Source organism: Mastomys coucha, unplaced genomic scaffold (assembly GCF_008632895.1).
Source record: "Mastomys coucha isolate ucsf_1 unplaced genomic scaffold, UCSF_Mcou_1 pScaffold17, whole genome shotgun sequence".
Lineage (NCBI taxonomy): Eukaryota > Metazoa > Chordata > Mammalia > Rodentia > Muridae > Mastomys > Mastomys coucha.
In genome coordinates, this window is record NW_022196899.1 from 21,990,925 (window position 1) to 22,007,143 (window position 16,219).

At 45.4% G+C, this 16,219-nt stretch overlaps 1 protein-coding gene across 4 annotated transcripts in view; it reads left to right on the plus strand.

Annotated features, from left to right (window-relative positions):
* Nucleotides 1-16,219, plus strand: part of Tnik (TRAF2 and NCK interacting kinase) — a 416,591-nt gene that overhangs the window by 309,980 nt on the left and 90,392 nt on the right. For all 4 annotated transcript variants that reach the window (XM_031376481.1, XM_031376482.1, XM_031376484.1 and 1 more), the window contains exons 10-11: nucleotides 4,985-5,160; nucleotides 10,392-10,458. In XM_031376481.1, coding sequence (XP_031232341.1) covers nucleotides 4,985-5,160; nucleotides 10,392-10,458 — 243 coding nt within the window. The remainder of the gene's footprint in view (nucleotides 1-4,984; nucleotides 5,161-10,391; nucleotides 10,459-16,219) is intronic.

Genomic DNA, 16,219 nt, shown 5'->3' on the forward strand with positions numbered 1-16,219 from the left:
AGAGAGACAGAGAGAGACAGAGAGAGACAGAGAGACAGAGAGGCAGAGAGACAGAGAGACAGAGAGAGATTGATTCAGCTCTTTTTATCCTCTTTCCTTTTATCCAGAGACTCCAAGCCCTGCATGCTACTGCGCACATGGGAGATAGATCTTTTCTCCTAAGTAGAACCTAAAGCCTGGGCATTCGCTTACTATCATACTCCCAGATGTGTCTCCTAGGTAATTCTAAACCCAGTCACTTTAAACTATAAAGCTCCACCTCTGGGCCTCGAAGGCACATGATCATCTCACGACGCAAAGTGCCTTTCCTTCTTCTACATGAGTCACCTGAATCTGAACAGTTATTCAACGTCCAGTTGCTTAAAAGCCCAAGGCCTTTGCGATACTCGAGGTAGTTATCTCTCAACTCTAGGACCTGTAAAATTAAAACCCAGCTCACGTATTCCCGATATGCAATAGCACAAAATCAACATCCTCCCTCTGAGAGGGGGAGAGGGATATGGAGACTGCATGGCCTGAGCTTAGCAGGGGAAACACAAGACCCGGAGGTTCCGTGTCAAGCATCCAAGGCTCCCGGTGGTAGCGTCTGGCCTCTGCCAGCCGTGCCTCTGCTACTCTGCCCACAGCACCCATAGCCTCTCTTAGAATGGCTCCACTCCATGCCTAATCCCAGCATAATCTAATATACTGAGTCCTCCCTTACAAATGAGGCTTCACCTCACAGTGCCGCGCGGTGGCTCTCAGTGCCCCTTGAAGAGAATCTTACTCTGCCGCTCATTGCCTTCCCTTCCAAAGCTCTTGCTACAGGTCCTCAGTGCCCACAGTGAGCTGGGTCCTTCCGCATCCGTCATCAGTCAAGGAGATGCCCCCAAAGACTTGCCTGAAAGCCAGTCTCATAGAGGCAATTTCTCAATGACAGAGAGGTTTCCCTGGATGACATGGAATTGTGTCAAGTTGACAAAAACTCAAGCCAGCACACAACCTACCTTCAACCCTGACTATTTTTTAGAGCTGCATGCCTGCTGTCAGGCACCTTAGGTTTGAGATAGGACAAAGGCAGGGCTGCAGGGCTATAGGTGTGTGTGTGTGTGTGTGTGTGTGTGTGTGTGTGCGCGCGCGTGTGTGTATGTGTGTGCCTGTATGTATGTATGTATGTATGTATGTATGTGTGTATGTGTTCCAAATGAAAAGAATAATGGTATAAAGTAGATGTCACAAAATATTTGAAATACATTGAGCTGGCCAGTTTGTACTGAGACTGTACACTTCATCAAAGTCAAAACCCAAACCAGAACATGAGCTTTTGAAATGAACCTTTTCTGTTCAGTTTCCCCCAAATACACCTACAGCCATCCCTTTAAACAATGCCTGCTACATAATAAAGTTTGGGCTAACAGTGGACTCCATGTGTGACAGTGATGCCTGAAACGCCTCTGCGGCCATCTTGGCTTGAGCGGATGGGTTCTGTGATGTTCCCACAGAGATAACGTCGTCTTTCAAACCCTGCCACTGAACAGCGCTCAGTGACGCCCATTTTATTTAACAGAAGTATGGGGGTTGGGGGGAGGGGATGTTTGATTTCCATGTCACAATCCTCAGGAGACGATTTTCTCCTCCGTGAGCCCCAGTGATGGCCAGGCCAGCACCAACCACAAGAGGCATTTTTAAGGAATTAACTTATGTAATTGATACAGCCGTGTTTTAATGTACACACTGGGGATGTCTATATCTGTAGCCAGGGAAATGGGCGCAGAGGAGTCATTCGCCCTGAGCCACACAAGTGATGAAGCCCAAGGCAGAGAAAGGGGGTAGTTGTGAAAAAGTAACAGAGGTTTTTCAAGGCCCAAATTTACCATATAGATATGATGTGTACCCAAAGGATCCATCCCTCCCGATCACAATAGCTAATGTAACTAACTACAGTGTGTAGCCAGGGTGACTCTGCGGCCCCCTCAGACTGTGAGCATCAAACGTGGGCTACATTGACAACCTTCCTGGAAGTTGTTATCTTTTTGTATTCTAAAAGACAAAGCTAAGTTACCAGCAGTACCACAAATTTACTTGGAACCCACTGAAACACTGAGCAAACAGGTGTTCAGCTTCCGTGAAGTTCTTTCGCTTGTAATTAAATGTGCAGTTAAATATATTGATCCCTTGGTCACAGCAACTTAGAAAATAAGTGAACACTTCTTTAAGACGTAGGAGTTTTGTTTTGAGGTCATTTTTGGTGGAGATGGGGCCCTGCTAGGTAGTCCAAGTTGTCCCCAAATTCATTATATAGCCCATAGCCTCAAACTCATGCTGATCCTCCTGCCTCAGCCTTCCAAGTTGCTAGGATTATGGGAATGTGTCAAGACTCCAGGCTTGAGGATGTGTTTTAAGTGAGCAACATTTTCTCTTCAAATGATGCCTATAAAAAGGATAGAGACGAACTGCTGGCTTTACAAGCTCTGTACCTTATGTCTTTGGACAGGGGTCCTTCCCTCCAGCAGAGCTCTGGAAGGGAGCTCTCGTAGCTGGTTCTTTTAATGGAACACTGCTGGAGCGCTGTTTTGTCTGTAGAGCTGGAGGGTTTTCAGGCTTTGGGGGGGGGTTGTTTTGTTTTTAGATGACATTGTTTAAAAAAACGAATGCACAGTCTATTGAGGTCTGGATCTCAATGTTTGAAATTGGATGTGATAGCTTTTATTTATCACCCTCTAATTAATAGTGGAGCACTTTAAAATAAAAAAAAACAAGCACTCCCTCCTAGCTGCCAGCGAGAGAGAACTCCCGTTTCATTCCTTGTGAATATTTCATAGCTCTGTGGGTTTGTTTGTTTGTTTGTTTGTTTTTTCTTTAATGGCTGGAGAGACAGCCGTGGGTGCTGGGAACCGAACTCTTATATTTTTGGTTGTGAGCCTAGCCTTTGACGGCTGAGCCGTCTCTCCAGCCCTTCATAGCTCTGCCTTAGGTTGCTCTTCTTTCGTGGTCTTGATTTTCCTACCCAGAGCAGCTGAGTGGAGTCTGCCAGGTTGGTTGCTGTTGTTCTGGGGTTCCTGTCATATGGTTTCCGGTTCATTCCTTAGATGAGTCATTTCTTCCCACTAGTGTCTTATTTTCCTTTTATTTGATTGATTTGGGAAAGAAAATCATACTACTCCTTACAACCAATTTCTCTCTCCCTCTCTCTCTCCCTCCCTCTCTTTCCCTCTCCCTCCCCTCCCTCTCTCTCCTCCCTCTCTCTCTTCTCTCTTGCGCGTGCATTATTTTATGTACACATATAATATATATTAAATATTTACTCTCTCTGTCTGTGTGTCTGTGTCTATGTGTGTGCAGGCAAGCACATGTTATAGTGCGTATATAGAGGTCAGAGGACAACTTTCAGGAGTTGGTTCTCTCCTTCCATCTTGTCGATGCAGCGTCTCTCTTGATGCTTCTGCCTTGCTATCTACTCTAGGATAGCTGGCCCTGAGCTTCTAGGAGACGTCCCTTAAGTCTCACTCTAGGGGACTGGGATAACAGATGCTCACAGTCCCATAGGCCTCTGACTTAGGTATGGGACTGAACCCAGGTTCTCAGATTTGTAACTTACCTGCTGAGCCTTCTCCCCACCCCTCTCTTGAAGTTGGATGCTGGAAGACATGCCGCTTACTTCTCGAGCCTGAAATACATACGTTTCTGGGAAATGTTCTTGTGAGGGAATTTGAGAAGGCCTTCCTTTGGAGGTGAAGGGGGTAAATCCATAGTACAGCCACAAGAGGGCAACAGAGAGCAAAAAGTGACTCCTTTCTGAGCAGGCAAGGTGCTCAGGTATCTGGGGTTCCACTGAGATCTTGGGGGAGAATCAGTGAGCTGTCCACGGACAGCCTTGGGAAGGCACACACACTGGGAAGCTGGGAAGTTAATTACTTCCAACTCTGGATAACTCCGTGGACCTTTCAGCAAGAACAACATGCTCCACCCATAAATCCAGGCTAAAGTCCACAGTAACTGCAGCTGCATTGTGGCCTTACTTGCCCTAGCTGCTGTGGTATCTGCCTCCACGGCTTCCCAGCTTCCAGGCCACTTTAGCATAGGGTTTATCTAGAAAGAAACTGGGCCTTCGGAGGAGCAGGGACTAGTTAAGTGTCTGAACTAGAATGCCACAGTTCAATCTCCAAGTCCTTAGGTTGGTGACCAAAAGACCCAACCATCCTTCCCTCATCGACTGGAAAACAGAATTCAGAAGCAACTCTAAGGTTGCTAGTTAAACATCTGGCCCAGCCAGGTGTAGTGGTGCACACTTTTAATCCCAGTACTTAGGAGGCAGAGGCAAGCAGATCTCTGAGTTCAAGGCCAGCCTGGTCTACAAAGAGTTCCAGGATAGCCAGGGCTGTTACACAGAGAAACCCTGTCTCAAAATACAAAACAAAACAAAACACACAGAACAGTTCCCATCTGTGCTCTCTTTATCATATGAGAATCTTGTCCGTTTCCACAATGCAGCGGCCTCACCCCTCCTTCCTTGGTGCTCTGTACTCTGGCTGGTGTCTCCTGCCCAATGTAGTCTGCTCACTTTAGTGTTGCCTGGCATGTAGTACTCCCACTACCTGACTCTGCTGATTCACTGACTACCCGTCTGAATCACTCTCTTCACACCGAGAATTTTCTTCTCCCACGTCTGTAAAGCCTCAGTTTCCTCACTCTAGGGTCCTTGCCTGTCTTCTTGCCTTCACATGTCATCCCCCCTCTTGGTTCCTTTCATGTAAGGTGGTGCTCCTGTGTGAAAATGTTTCCATGTGTATAACTACCGTATGTTACCTTGTATCCATGTCCATACCTTCGAACTCCATCGTACTGATAGACCGACAGATGATCTGGGATTTGTCGATCCCCTATGCTTATCAGATGGACCCTTTTTCTCTCTCCCTCTCTCTTAAAGGTCACATTTCAAAAGATGTATTTGCTTTTTCTTTTAGGTTAGCATTCTATCAGTGAATTCATCTCCTTTGCCTGGCAGGTCAAAAAAGTTCCAGTCGTTTATCGAGAGCTGCTTGGTGAAGAATCACAGCCAGAGGCCAGCCACAGAACAGTTGATGAAGCACCCGTTCATACGAGACCAGCCTAACGAGAGGCAGGTCCGCATCCAGCTGAAGGACCACATTGACCGAACAAAGAAGAAGCGAGGAGAAAAAGGTTAGTTAGTTGCATATTTGTATTTCAGAGAAAGAAACAAAAAAGCAGCTCGCAGTGGGCTGCATTATTCTTTCGTGTGGAATCTGCATGTTAGGTCAGAGCCTTGGGTATTAGTGGAAAGAAATTACCACCGAAGGCAAATCTCCTTGGAGAAATCCGACGTGTGAGCCATATTTCTTCGTTTAGGCACCAAACAAAGCCAATGATGGGTGATACTATGAAGCACTTTAAAGGACAAGTGATTTCTCTTAATTCAAATGAATATTCATGTTCCAAAGAGTGGTATCTACACATGTCAGACAACCTAAAGACATCATCTGGTTGGCACTTCCCTGCATTGGCAGCCTTCAGCATTGATGTGTCTGTGCTCCGGGACTTGCTTCTGATGTTTAGACGTCAGGAAAGAATTTCTTTTTTTATTATTATTATTATTATTATTATTATTATTATTATTATTATTATTACTAATTTTGTGCTATTTATTTATTTATTTTTATTAGATATTTTCCCCATCCACACATCACATGATTTCTCCTTTCCCAGCTTTCCCTCCCAGGAACAAACAAACAAAAACAACAAGAACAAACCCCCGTTGGCTCCCCCCTCCCCATGCTTGCCACCCCACCCTCTCCCACTTATTGGCCCTGGCATTCGCCTACACTGGGGCACAGAACTTTCACAGGACCAAGGACCTCTCCTCCCCTTGATGAGCAATCCTCTACTATACACATGCTGACAGTACAATCAGTCCTACCATGTATGCTCCTTGGTTGGTGGTTGAGTCCCTAGGAGCTCTGAGGGTACTAGTTAGTTCATATTGTTGTTCGTTTTAGGGAGCTGCAAACCCTTCAGCTCCATTGGTCCTTTCTCTAACTCCTTCATTGGGGACCCTAACCACAAGAAACTCTAGAAAAAAAGGAAGACCAAAATGTGGACATTTCATTCCTTCTTAAAAGGGGGAACAAAATACCCACGGAAGGAGTTGCAGAGACTAACTATGGAGTAGAAACTGAAGGAAGGACAAGCCAGCCTGATATAGCTATCTCCTGAGAGGCTCTGACAGTACCTGACTAACACAGATGTAGAGGCTCGCAGCCATCCATCGAACTGAGTACAGGAAAGAATTTCTTACAGCGTTAGTGTAACAAGCGGCTGTAAGAAAAGGCTTCTGGGTTGCCAAGCTAGCAGCATGGCATCAGACTTTGAGCTGAAGGTCCCCGAATGCACTTCCTCATCTTACAGATGCACACATCCCTCTCCTGTACAGCCTTCCCCGTGTCACGGAAAGCACAGGAGCACAGATGTAACACACTGGGACTGTGCCCAAGCTGTTGGAATGGAGGCTTATGATCCTCCTTGTCTCTGACTTAAGCGAAAGCTTGCATGTCTGCTGCAGGGCTGATGGCCAGCTGAGCATAAAGTGAGGAGGAAGGGGAAGGTGGGGCATGAACAGGAGGATCAGGAAGGGGAAGAACTCACTGGGTGGGGAGCAGGGGGCAGTAGGAGTGAGCGGCTGTTTCAGGATAGAATGGCAGCCATTGAGAGTGTGGTGAGGGGGGAGCAGAAGCGTCCAGAGACAAGAGTGGCTGTGTGGGCTTTCCTAGCTTCTCTCTCCTCCAAACTCCTCGCCTCCCTAGGGCAGTGGAAGGTAACAGACGACCCAGGAGGGAGTCGCTCGTGTGTTTTTATTTCTTTGATTTTTGTAATAATACAGCAACTTGTGTGATCTGAGGATTGGAGGCGGGTGGTAAATAGACTAGATGGACAGATAACATCATCAGAAGATCAAGGGAGGAGGAAGCATATTCAGTTACCCTTCCAGCAAAGGACGCCTTCTTTATCAGCCAGTTTCAAAGACTCCCAAAGAGTCCAGTTAGTGGGTAGTCGGACATGGGGGGTTATGAGGCCTCCACCTCCAGTTGTTAGGGGACAGGGATAAGGTATTTGTGAGGACCCAACGAGATGGGAAACCTCTGATTTTCAACTGCTCTTTATCATTGTGGTCTTAGACCATGCCATGGAGTGAAATATTCAAAACAGAATTTGAGAACAGTATGCCAAATACACAACCACTGAATACCAACTTCTTTAAAAGGGAATTTTATTATACTATAGGTGTATTGAATAGGTTAAATGTCCTGACTGCTTTAAGGTTCAGATTCTGGATTCAGATTCTAACTGTACCCCTTATAAGTTATATGAAATCTACCCCAGTTTTTTCATCCCTGCATTAGGGTTGGGAACCACAATGATATAGCTTCTTACCTGGCATCATTGCAAACACTAGAGATAATATATGTAAAATGTTTAATACTGTATCTGATACATAGTTAAACATTGATACTTACTCTTTATTTATTCTTTATTGACCCATCACTTTTTGGAACTATTCGGGATGGGGATGGGGGGGACTTTCAGGGAAGTTATGACCCATGAATAAAAATTGGAAAAATTTGTGTTTTACATTGTTTTCAAATTTGGAAGCCACAAATACTGAAATGTAACATAGAAATTGTCGCTCCATGATCACAGGAAGTCTACTTTTAATATTCTCATTCTCTATAGTGTGGAAGAGCAGAGTTCTTGTCTAAGTGAAGGCAGCAGGATGGCTATTCTGGTTTGAATCCACCATAGCCACAGCTATGATCTATTGTTGTCTGTCCCCTAAAAAGACTGTTTGGTTAGACAAATACTCTTTCCATTTCTTCGAGTTGGATAAATGACTTAATTTGATCTCTCTCAAATTAAGTTTTTAAAATATCTACTACTTTATTTTGTTATGTGTATGGATGTGTCTATCCCTGCTTGAGTTTGTGAGCATCATCTGCATACAGTGTGCTTGGAGGCCAGCAGAGGGCATCAGATGTCCTGGACCTGGAGTTGTGAGTGGTTATGAGCTATCCAATGTAGGTGCTGGGAACCAAATCCAGGTCTTCTGCAAGTGCAGCACATGCTCTTAACTGCTGAGCCATTGCTTCAGGCCTTCACACACACACGCACGCACACATGCGCGCGCGCGCACACACACACACACATTCTTTTTTAAAAAGATTTATTTTATTTGTCTGTATGAGTGTTCTGCCTCCATGTATGTATGGGCACCACTTGTGTGTATGGTCTATGGAGTGAGTTCCAGGTAGAGGCTGAAAGAAGGCATCAAATCCCCCAGAACTAGAGTTATAGATTGTTGTGATGCAGGCATCAATCCTGGTGCTCTAGAAGGCGCTCTTAACCAGGGAGCCGCCTCTCCAGCCTCCAGCCTCCAGCCTCCAGCCTCCAGCCACCTCCCTCCCCTTCTCATTACAGCTTTGCAGGACTAGCTTTAGGTAGAATTGAAGAGTTTCAATTTCTTTTTAACATCTTATGATTTTTGACCTGATATTTTTTCCTTAAGATATATTGACACCTACTAACTTAATCCTGTGGTACAAGCACGGTCAAGCTCAGTTCTGGTAAACTGTTAACATCAAGGAGACTGATGAGTTAAAGTTCTTTAGAAAATCGAAGCAGTTTCACTCCTTCTGTGCTCCTTTCATTCACAAATGGCCTTGCCAGGGGAAAACGTCTGCATGGCATTTGAACTCTCTGTTCCTCCATTTTGAGAATCCATTGTTTTGGTATGAGTTATCAATTCCTTATTGCAGATTCCTTACATTTGCTGAAAACATTAATTATAAATAGGTAGCCTGAGGAGTTCATGCTCATCTAAACTGAGGCTCACTTGTGATTTGACAAAATATGCACGTGAACTCATCACCCTTTGGCTTCCCAGCACTTGGGAGGCAGAGGCAGGCGGATTTGAGTTAAAGGCAAGCCTGGTCTATGGAGTGAGTTCCAGGACAGCCAGGACTACACAGAGAAACCCTGTCTTGAAAAAACAACAACAAACAAACAAACAAACAAAACCCTTTATTCTCTAATATCAAAATGTAGGTAGTTAGCCAATCTGTTTTTTTTTTTCCAGTGTGAATACTGCCTCCTAATGGTAAATAGCAAAATTGAAATTTCAGTCCCGTTGAAGGGCTACACAAATGGCTTTGGGTAGTAATCAATAACTCATAGCTCTAAGGAATAAGAACAGTCTTGTGACACCTTCTTTTAGTTCAAAGCCTCTCTAAGGACTTCTCATTACCTACAGCACATTTAAGGATCTGGGAGTCACTGTACCTTTGGTTTATCTTGGTCTCACCATCTGCTTCCCTCACATCCAGACACCTAGCATCTCAGGACTTGGGTTTCCTAAGCATGTAACACTGCCAGCATCACGTGGGGGCATCCTGTTTACAATGTCCTTTCCTGTTTCTTCCAGCTTCCATCGGTAGTCTGACTGCCTCCCTTATTTTAGAGGATTATTTGGATTATTATCATAAGTAAATGAGATAGCACATTTAAAATATCTAACACTACTTGCTTACATGTTTGATGCCTTCCAAACATTCATTTTTTTTTTTATAGCCATGGAAATGACAATCATATATACTCATGCATATGTCTTGCTGCGTGTATTTTGGTCATAGCTAAGGCAAAGATTCAATCTTAATACACATTACTTTGTTTATTATTTTACTGAATTAAATGAATATTCCCTGTGTGTCAATCATATTTACCAATCTTATATATATATAATTGGATTAAACTAAACTTAGGGCTGCCAGCATATCACGTGTTCTAAGCTTTTGGTATAGGCTAGTATATAGAGATCATGTGTTATTATCAAGTAGCCATATTGTGCATGCTTCTATGTAGTGTACTATCATGCACTGGCTCACATCAGCACTGCCACAGACAGGTGAATCAAGCATTGCTCCATGGTGTCAGCGCAGCTTCAGTGTCAGTAGGCAATGAGATTTTCAGCCCCATTGTCTTATGGGATTGCTGCTACACATGTGATCCATTGACCAAAGTTTGGTTCTGTGGCTCATGGAAGTTATTAAAGAGAGTGGAATCCTCTCTGGGCAGTAACACCATCGTCTACACCAGTGGTTCTCAAACTTCCCATTGCTGCGGCCCTTTAATACAGTTCCTCGTGTTGTGCTAACCCCTAATCATAAAATTATCTCATTGCTGCTTCATAACTGTAATTGTGCTACTGTTGTCAATTGTAATGTAAATATCTGTGTCTTACAATTGTCTTAGGCAACCCCTGTGAAAGGGTTATTCACCACAAAGGAATCCTGACCCACAGGTTGAGAAACACTGTTCTACACTGACATTCTGTGGTCTCTCTCCAGATGAGACTGAGTATGAATACAGTGGAAGTGAGGAAGAAGAGGAAGAGAACGACTCTGGGGAACCCAGGTATGAGGAAGAAGGCTAGACCTTCCAACTTCCACATTCTGGGCTGGGCTTGCTCAGAACACGCTCTCCTTTTGATTTATTGGTCTGCTTTTAAGAATATACCAGGATTTAATGTATCACCCACATGTACACTCATTAATGTGTGGAATTTTTCCTAGTCAGACTCTTTTTTAAAATGTTGAAATCAGCATATTCTTCTTCTTGTCCCCCAAGATGTATGGCCTGTACTCATGACCCCGTTTCCTCTCAGACATAGATCTACAGTGGGCGGGGGTGGGGGAAGCAATTATCTGGCTAATGCAGCACTGGAAATATTTAAAACTGCAACTTTGGGGAGAGCTAAGTGACATTTCAGATTGGAGAAACTCAGCTCATTATGTAGTCCCTCTGAGAAGCCCTTTCTGATGGCCCTGGTCCCTGCCACGTGCCTTGATATTTCCCACGGCCCAATCCTGGAGGAGGTAATTCTAGAATATCAAATGATCCTCTAGATGTAAACCGTGATAGAAACACTCATGCCATCCTGTTGTCCCTCTGGAACCCAGTGCTCCTTAATCCACCATCATCTCCACATTTAGAGACTCGCTTGGTTTCGAACCCAGCTTTCTTCCTTCCCATTTGTATCCGTGGATCACTAAGGATGGTGCTTGTGATGCTAGGATTTCTCTGTGAACAGCAGCTCTGTTCACCCCACTGTTCATTGTGGAGGAAAGGGACATGCAGAAAACTCACTGGGCATTATGGGTCCATGCCCTCTGGCCATCCAAGGTATTAATCAACCCTCCTATTGCAATGTGAAGTTGTATCACTGACAGAGTGTCCTGTTCTGTGGAGGGACCATGCTGTGGACATAAGCTAAACACCATATTTCCCTCTCTCTCCCTCCCTCCCTCCCTCCTTCCCTTCCTTCCTTCCTAGCTTTTACTTCTTTTCTTCGTGTGTGTGTGTGTGTGTGTGTGTGTGTGTGTGTGTGTGTGTGTGTTGATGTGTGAGGGTAGCACATGTGAAGGCTGACCTAGTTTACTGTGTTGTTGTTGTGATAAAACACTAACCAAAAGCATCTTGGGGAAGAAAGACTACATTCTGTCTTGTAATTCGTAGTCCATCATAGAGGGAGGTCAGAGCGGAAACCTGGACACAGGACCTGAATCTGAGGAGAAATGTTCGTTACTGGCTTGCTCCCTAGGGCTTGCTCAGTGCTTTCTTATACAACCAGGCCCGCCTGCCCACTGTGAGCGTTAATCCAACACAGATAAGCCTGGTGGTCAATCTGGTAGTGACAGTTCTTCAGTTGAGGGTCTCTCTGCCCGGGTGACCCCAATTTGTGTCAAGGTGACAATACCTAACCAACACAGAAGTTAAAAGACTATCTCAGTTATCAGTTGGTTTGTTGTTGTTGTTGTTATATAAAATTATATACACGAATTTTTCTTGAAAACAAATTTTCATACATTCTCTTCTGGTCAGTTTCTTCTCCCCCAACTCCTTCCAGATCCTTCCCATCCACCCAACTCCATGCCCACCCTCTCTCAACAACAAACAAACCAGAATAAAAAGGAAAGAGTACAAGAAACACACACACGCAGAACAAACTTAAAAGCACAAGATCAGAACCACAATACACAAGCACAAGGCCAGTAAGACAAACAAATGCCAAAACAGAGCCATATGAAACAAGTCTACAAAAGTACTTGACGGTGCGATTTTGTGTTTAAAATAAGCCTGCTCACTGCCTGGCACTCCTTGATTGGGCTGGGGCAGCTGGCCAGTGAGCTCTGAGGATCCCTCTGTCTCTGCCTTCTAGCTGGGGCAGCTGGCCAGTGAGCTCTGAGGATCCTTCTGTCTCTGCCTTCTAGCTGGGGCAGCTGACCAGTGAGCTTGAGGATCCCTCTGTCTCTGCCTTCTAGCTGGGGCAGCTGGCCAGTGAGCTCTGAGGATCCTTCTGTCTCTGCCTTCTAGCTGGGGCAGCTGGCCAGTGAGCTCTGAGGATCCTTCTGTCTCTGCCTTCTAGCACAAAGATTACAAGCATTTGCTACCACACCCAGCTGTTTTTACATGAATTCTGGAAACCACATTGACACCCTCACACGTTAAAGGCAAATGCTTTACTGACTAAGCCATCTCTCCAGACTCTGTTCTCTTTTTAAGCCACAGGGTCTCAACCTGTGGGTGTCTACTCCTTTGGGGGGGGGTCACATATCAGATTCTACATATCAGATTTTTACATTAGGATTCATAACAGTAGCAAATTACAGTTATGGAGTAGCAGCGAAATTGTTTTGTGGTTTGTGGGGGGGGGACGCTTCACCACAACATGGGGAACTATACGAAAGGGTCCGAGCATCAGGAAGGTTGAGAACCACTGTTAAGCCAACTCAAACCTGACAAGCTCCAGTCTTGCTAAGCCACCCTTAAGAGGAAGAGACTGAGCCCACAGGGCCATCCAGTTTTCTCTTTTCTATGTTAGGGGATTTCTCAAGGTTAAAGACTGCAGGAGAATTCTTTTCTTGCATCAAAATGTGTTAGCTGCCCCCACATTAGCTGCATAAAGATAATGGCTGCCAAACAGTGCCATGCAAAGTGAATGTTCCTCTAGAGGAAAAGACCCTGATCCCTGCTTCCAGGCTGTAAGCTGTCTTCCCTCTGACCGTTCTTTGAAGAACCGAGAAACCCCGTCTCTCCAAGGCTTTCTGTGTGTCGGGGGTCAGTCGGTGAGCCACCAGCTGTAATTAGAACATGTCATTATTTCACGGGGAAGATTAGGCACCAAGTGCCATTTTTTGGCTATGTCTAATTAATCTTCACAAAATCCTAAAAGTTAGTAAAAAAGACAATGGTTTCCTCATATCGGACATGAGGCAGCATGGTCATATACAGCGTTAGTCACTGAATCGTTAATGCAACCGAGGCCTCCTGGTATTAGTTCAACGTCACTTAAGATTAATGGGGCATCCTTGTGTGCATATGACATTAGGTTCCCAACCTGGTCACCTTTGCTCATGGCATGTGACTTGTGTGTACCAGCACCACCATTTAGAATTTGTTTTAGAGTCTTACAGAAGACAGTAAGTTGTAGAGGGGGTTCGCAATAGACTCTCAAACTCCCATGAAATGCCCTCAGCAAAGCCCTTTGTCTATGGCAGCATCTCATCTTCTAACAACTCTCCAATCCGAACTGATACTGTTGTCAACTGCCAACACCCTGCCCCCATCCTACAACCCTCACACCATTTCCTGTCACCCAGAAGCCCAAATGGAACTGTAAGTCATCCCTCAGCACATTAGGTCTGTCCACAGGCCTCATTCGTTCTGTCCTCAAATACTTGTTTGAGGTTCAAATCCCCGCTGCTTGCTGTGTGAAGTCTCCAGTGTGAAGCACTGCTAGCTTCGTCCACTCTCCTGTACCCTGCAGACTACGGTCCACTGTGAAGCCGATGGAGATGCTAACAGTATGGCTGTGCAGTTGGCCTTTGTGGGCGTGGGCGTGCACCCTCCTGTGTGTGCACGCTTCACTGATTGCCTGTCTCTGACCTCTATATTCCTTTTCGCTGACTCTGCCCCTGGAGGCCAGGCCAGAGTGTTGTTCTAGGGACAAGACTAACCTGTTCCTACCAAGGATGCTAAACTTGCTTTCCCTTTTGCCCGAAGCCCCTTCCTCTCCGTCTGCTGCCCTCCTCGAGGAGTGTTCCTGACAACCCCAATCCTCACCTCAGCTCCTCGCCGCTATAAATTTTAAACTCTTTACCCTTTCCAACTACCATTATTTGTCCTTTCTATTACTATATGATTACTATATAATGTTTTATGATTTGTAATAATTTGACTATCTTTCCACCTAAGGAAGTAGCTCCAGAAGGGGAATTGTGTGGCTGTCACAGGGCTTTTTCTGGATTATCATCTTCTCAGAGGAAAGAATTCAGTAGAGAATCACGGTTCAGGCAGAAGTTTACTTGCCAAAGTAAAGCACATGCTCTGAAGAGGGTTTCCAATGGGCTGTCCCCAACAGGGGATTGCAGTACTGTGGATGGAGTTTAGAGAGGTTGTTGGGAGTCACTAGGCGGCAGATCCATGGGGGCAAAGTGGGGCTTTTTATCCTCAAATCATGGAGGACCAAGTCTTCCTTTTAGGGTATTTCTTCCCATAATCCTCTAGAAAAATCTCACCAAGGGGGTGTCAAAATCATAATGTAAATGACATTATACTGCTGGGTGGGAAAATCCCCGGCACCTGAATTTTGGATAGTGCAGTAAATCTCTCAGCATTCTCAGGGGGCATTTAAGCACAAAGAGGCTGAGGCAGGAAGGGCATTATAACACATCTGATCACAGTCTAAGACACCGGGCCGACTGCTCAGTCCTATCGTTAGCAGCTCCATCGGCTTCACAGTGCTTGTAGGATGTTTGGAGGAGGAGTATGTTCATCTCAGGGCACGTACGTGTGTCCTGTGTGTGAAGCACATGTGTGTGTACCTGTGTGTTGTGAGGCACACGTGTGTACCTGTGTGTGAGGCACACGTCTGTACTTGTGTGTGAGGCACACATGTGTACCTGTGTGTGAGGCACACGTCTGTACCTGTGTATGAGGCACATGTGTGTGTACCTGTGTGTGAAGCACATACGTGTGTCCTGTGTGTGAGGCACACGTCTGAACCGTGGGTGTTATCCTTCAGAAATCCACCTTGTTTTTTGAAACAAGATCTTTTTATTGACCTGGGGCTTGTACAGTAGGCCAGAAGAGTGGGCAAGTAGACCTCAGGAGTCCATCTGTATCCATCGCCCCAGCACTGGGGCTACAAATGTGCACCACCACACCCAGAGTGCATTTAATGTGCACTCTAGGATCAGACTTTGGTCTTCATGTTTCTGTGGCTGGCACTTCGCCAGGTGCACTATCTCCACACCCTGAGCGCTTGTGGTTACTTTATATCTAGCTCCTTCTGGAGACTGCTCAAGGTCCGTGATTTGAATGTTTGTCAGGTAAAGAAGTGAGGCTCATTAGGGAAACTGGTGGCCCGCGTTCCACAATAGCCCATCAGGTTAAATGAACAGGAATGGGACTTGGGGTGCCTTTCAGCACACCCTCCTCTCAGATCCATGAGAAAGCTCTGCTCATTAAGCCCAAAGTCTACCACCGACCAGATTGGCTTCTGGGGCTCGGCAGGTATTGGGAGACTCCTTTCATTAGTCTCTGACCTTGTCTGAGGAATTCTAATCACCACACAAAAGCTTCTACCTGAGGAATGTCACATATCCTCAATTAGATTACAGGATCAGTTTCCTTTCACCCAATAAGAATGTGTTCAGCCAGCACTTGAGATTCCTGCAACGCTTCCACATGCTAATGAGGCGTTCCAGGTACACTAAGCCCCCAGGCAATGACATTTGCCCTCCCTGGATGTCCCTACCCTCAGTCCCCTAAAATTACTTAAGCCTTAATCACCCTAAGTAAAGTTGATCCACCTCCAGGTAGTGGGTCCCAGTTTGGTCATTTACTGTACGTATTCCCAGGGCTCCAAACCCCTGGCTAGCCATCTCTGCTTGCACTGCCCTTATGGCTTATATCAGCCAGTGATCCACTAGAGCAGGGAGACCCCCACAGCTCCAAACCCCATTTCTATTTTCTACCCGGTATCTAGCTGGTGCTACCACCCTACAGCCTGTCCTAGTACCTGCCTCATCGCAGAAATGAGGAATGATGTGTTTGGTGAGTTTATTTTAGGCCGAAGCTGTCACAAAAATTTAAGGAGTTATGTCAAAAAAAA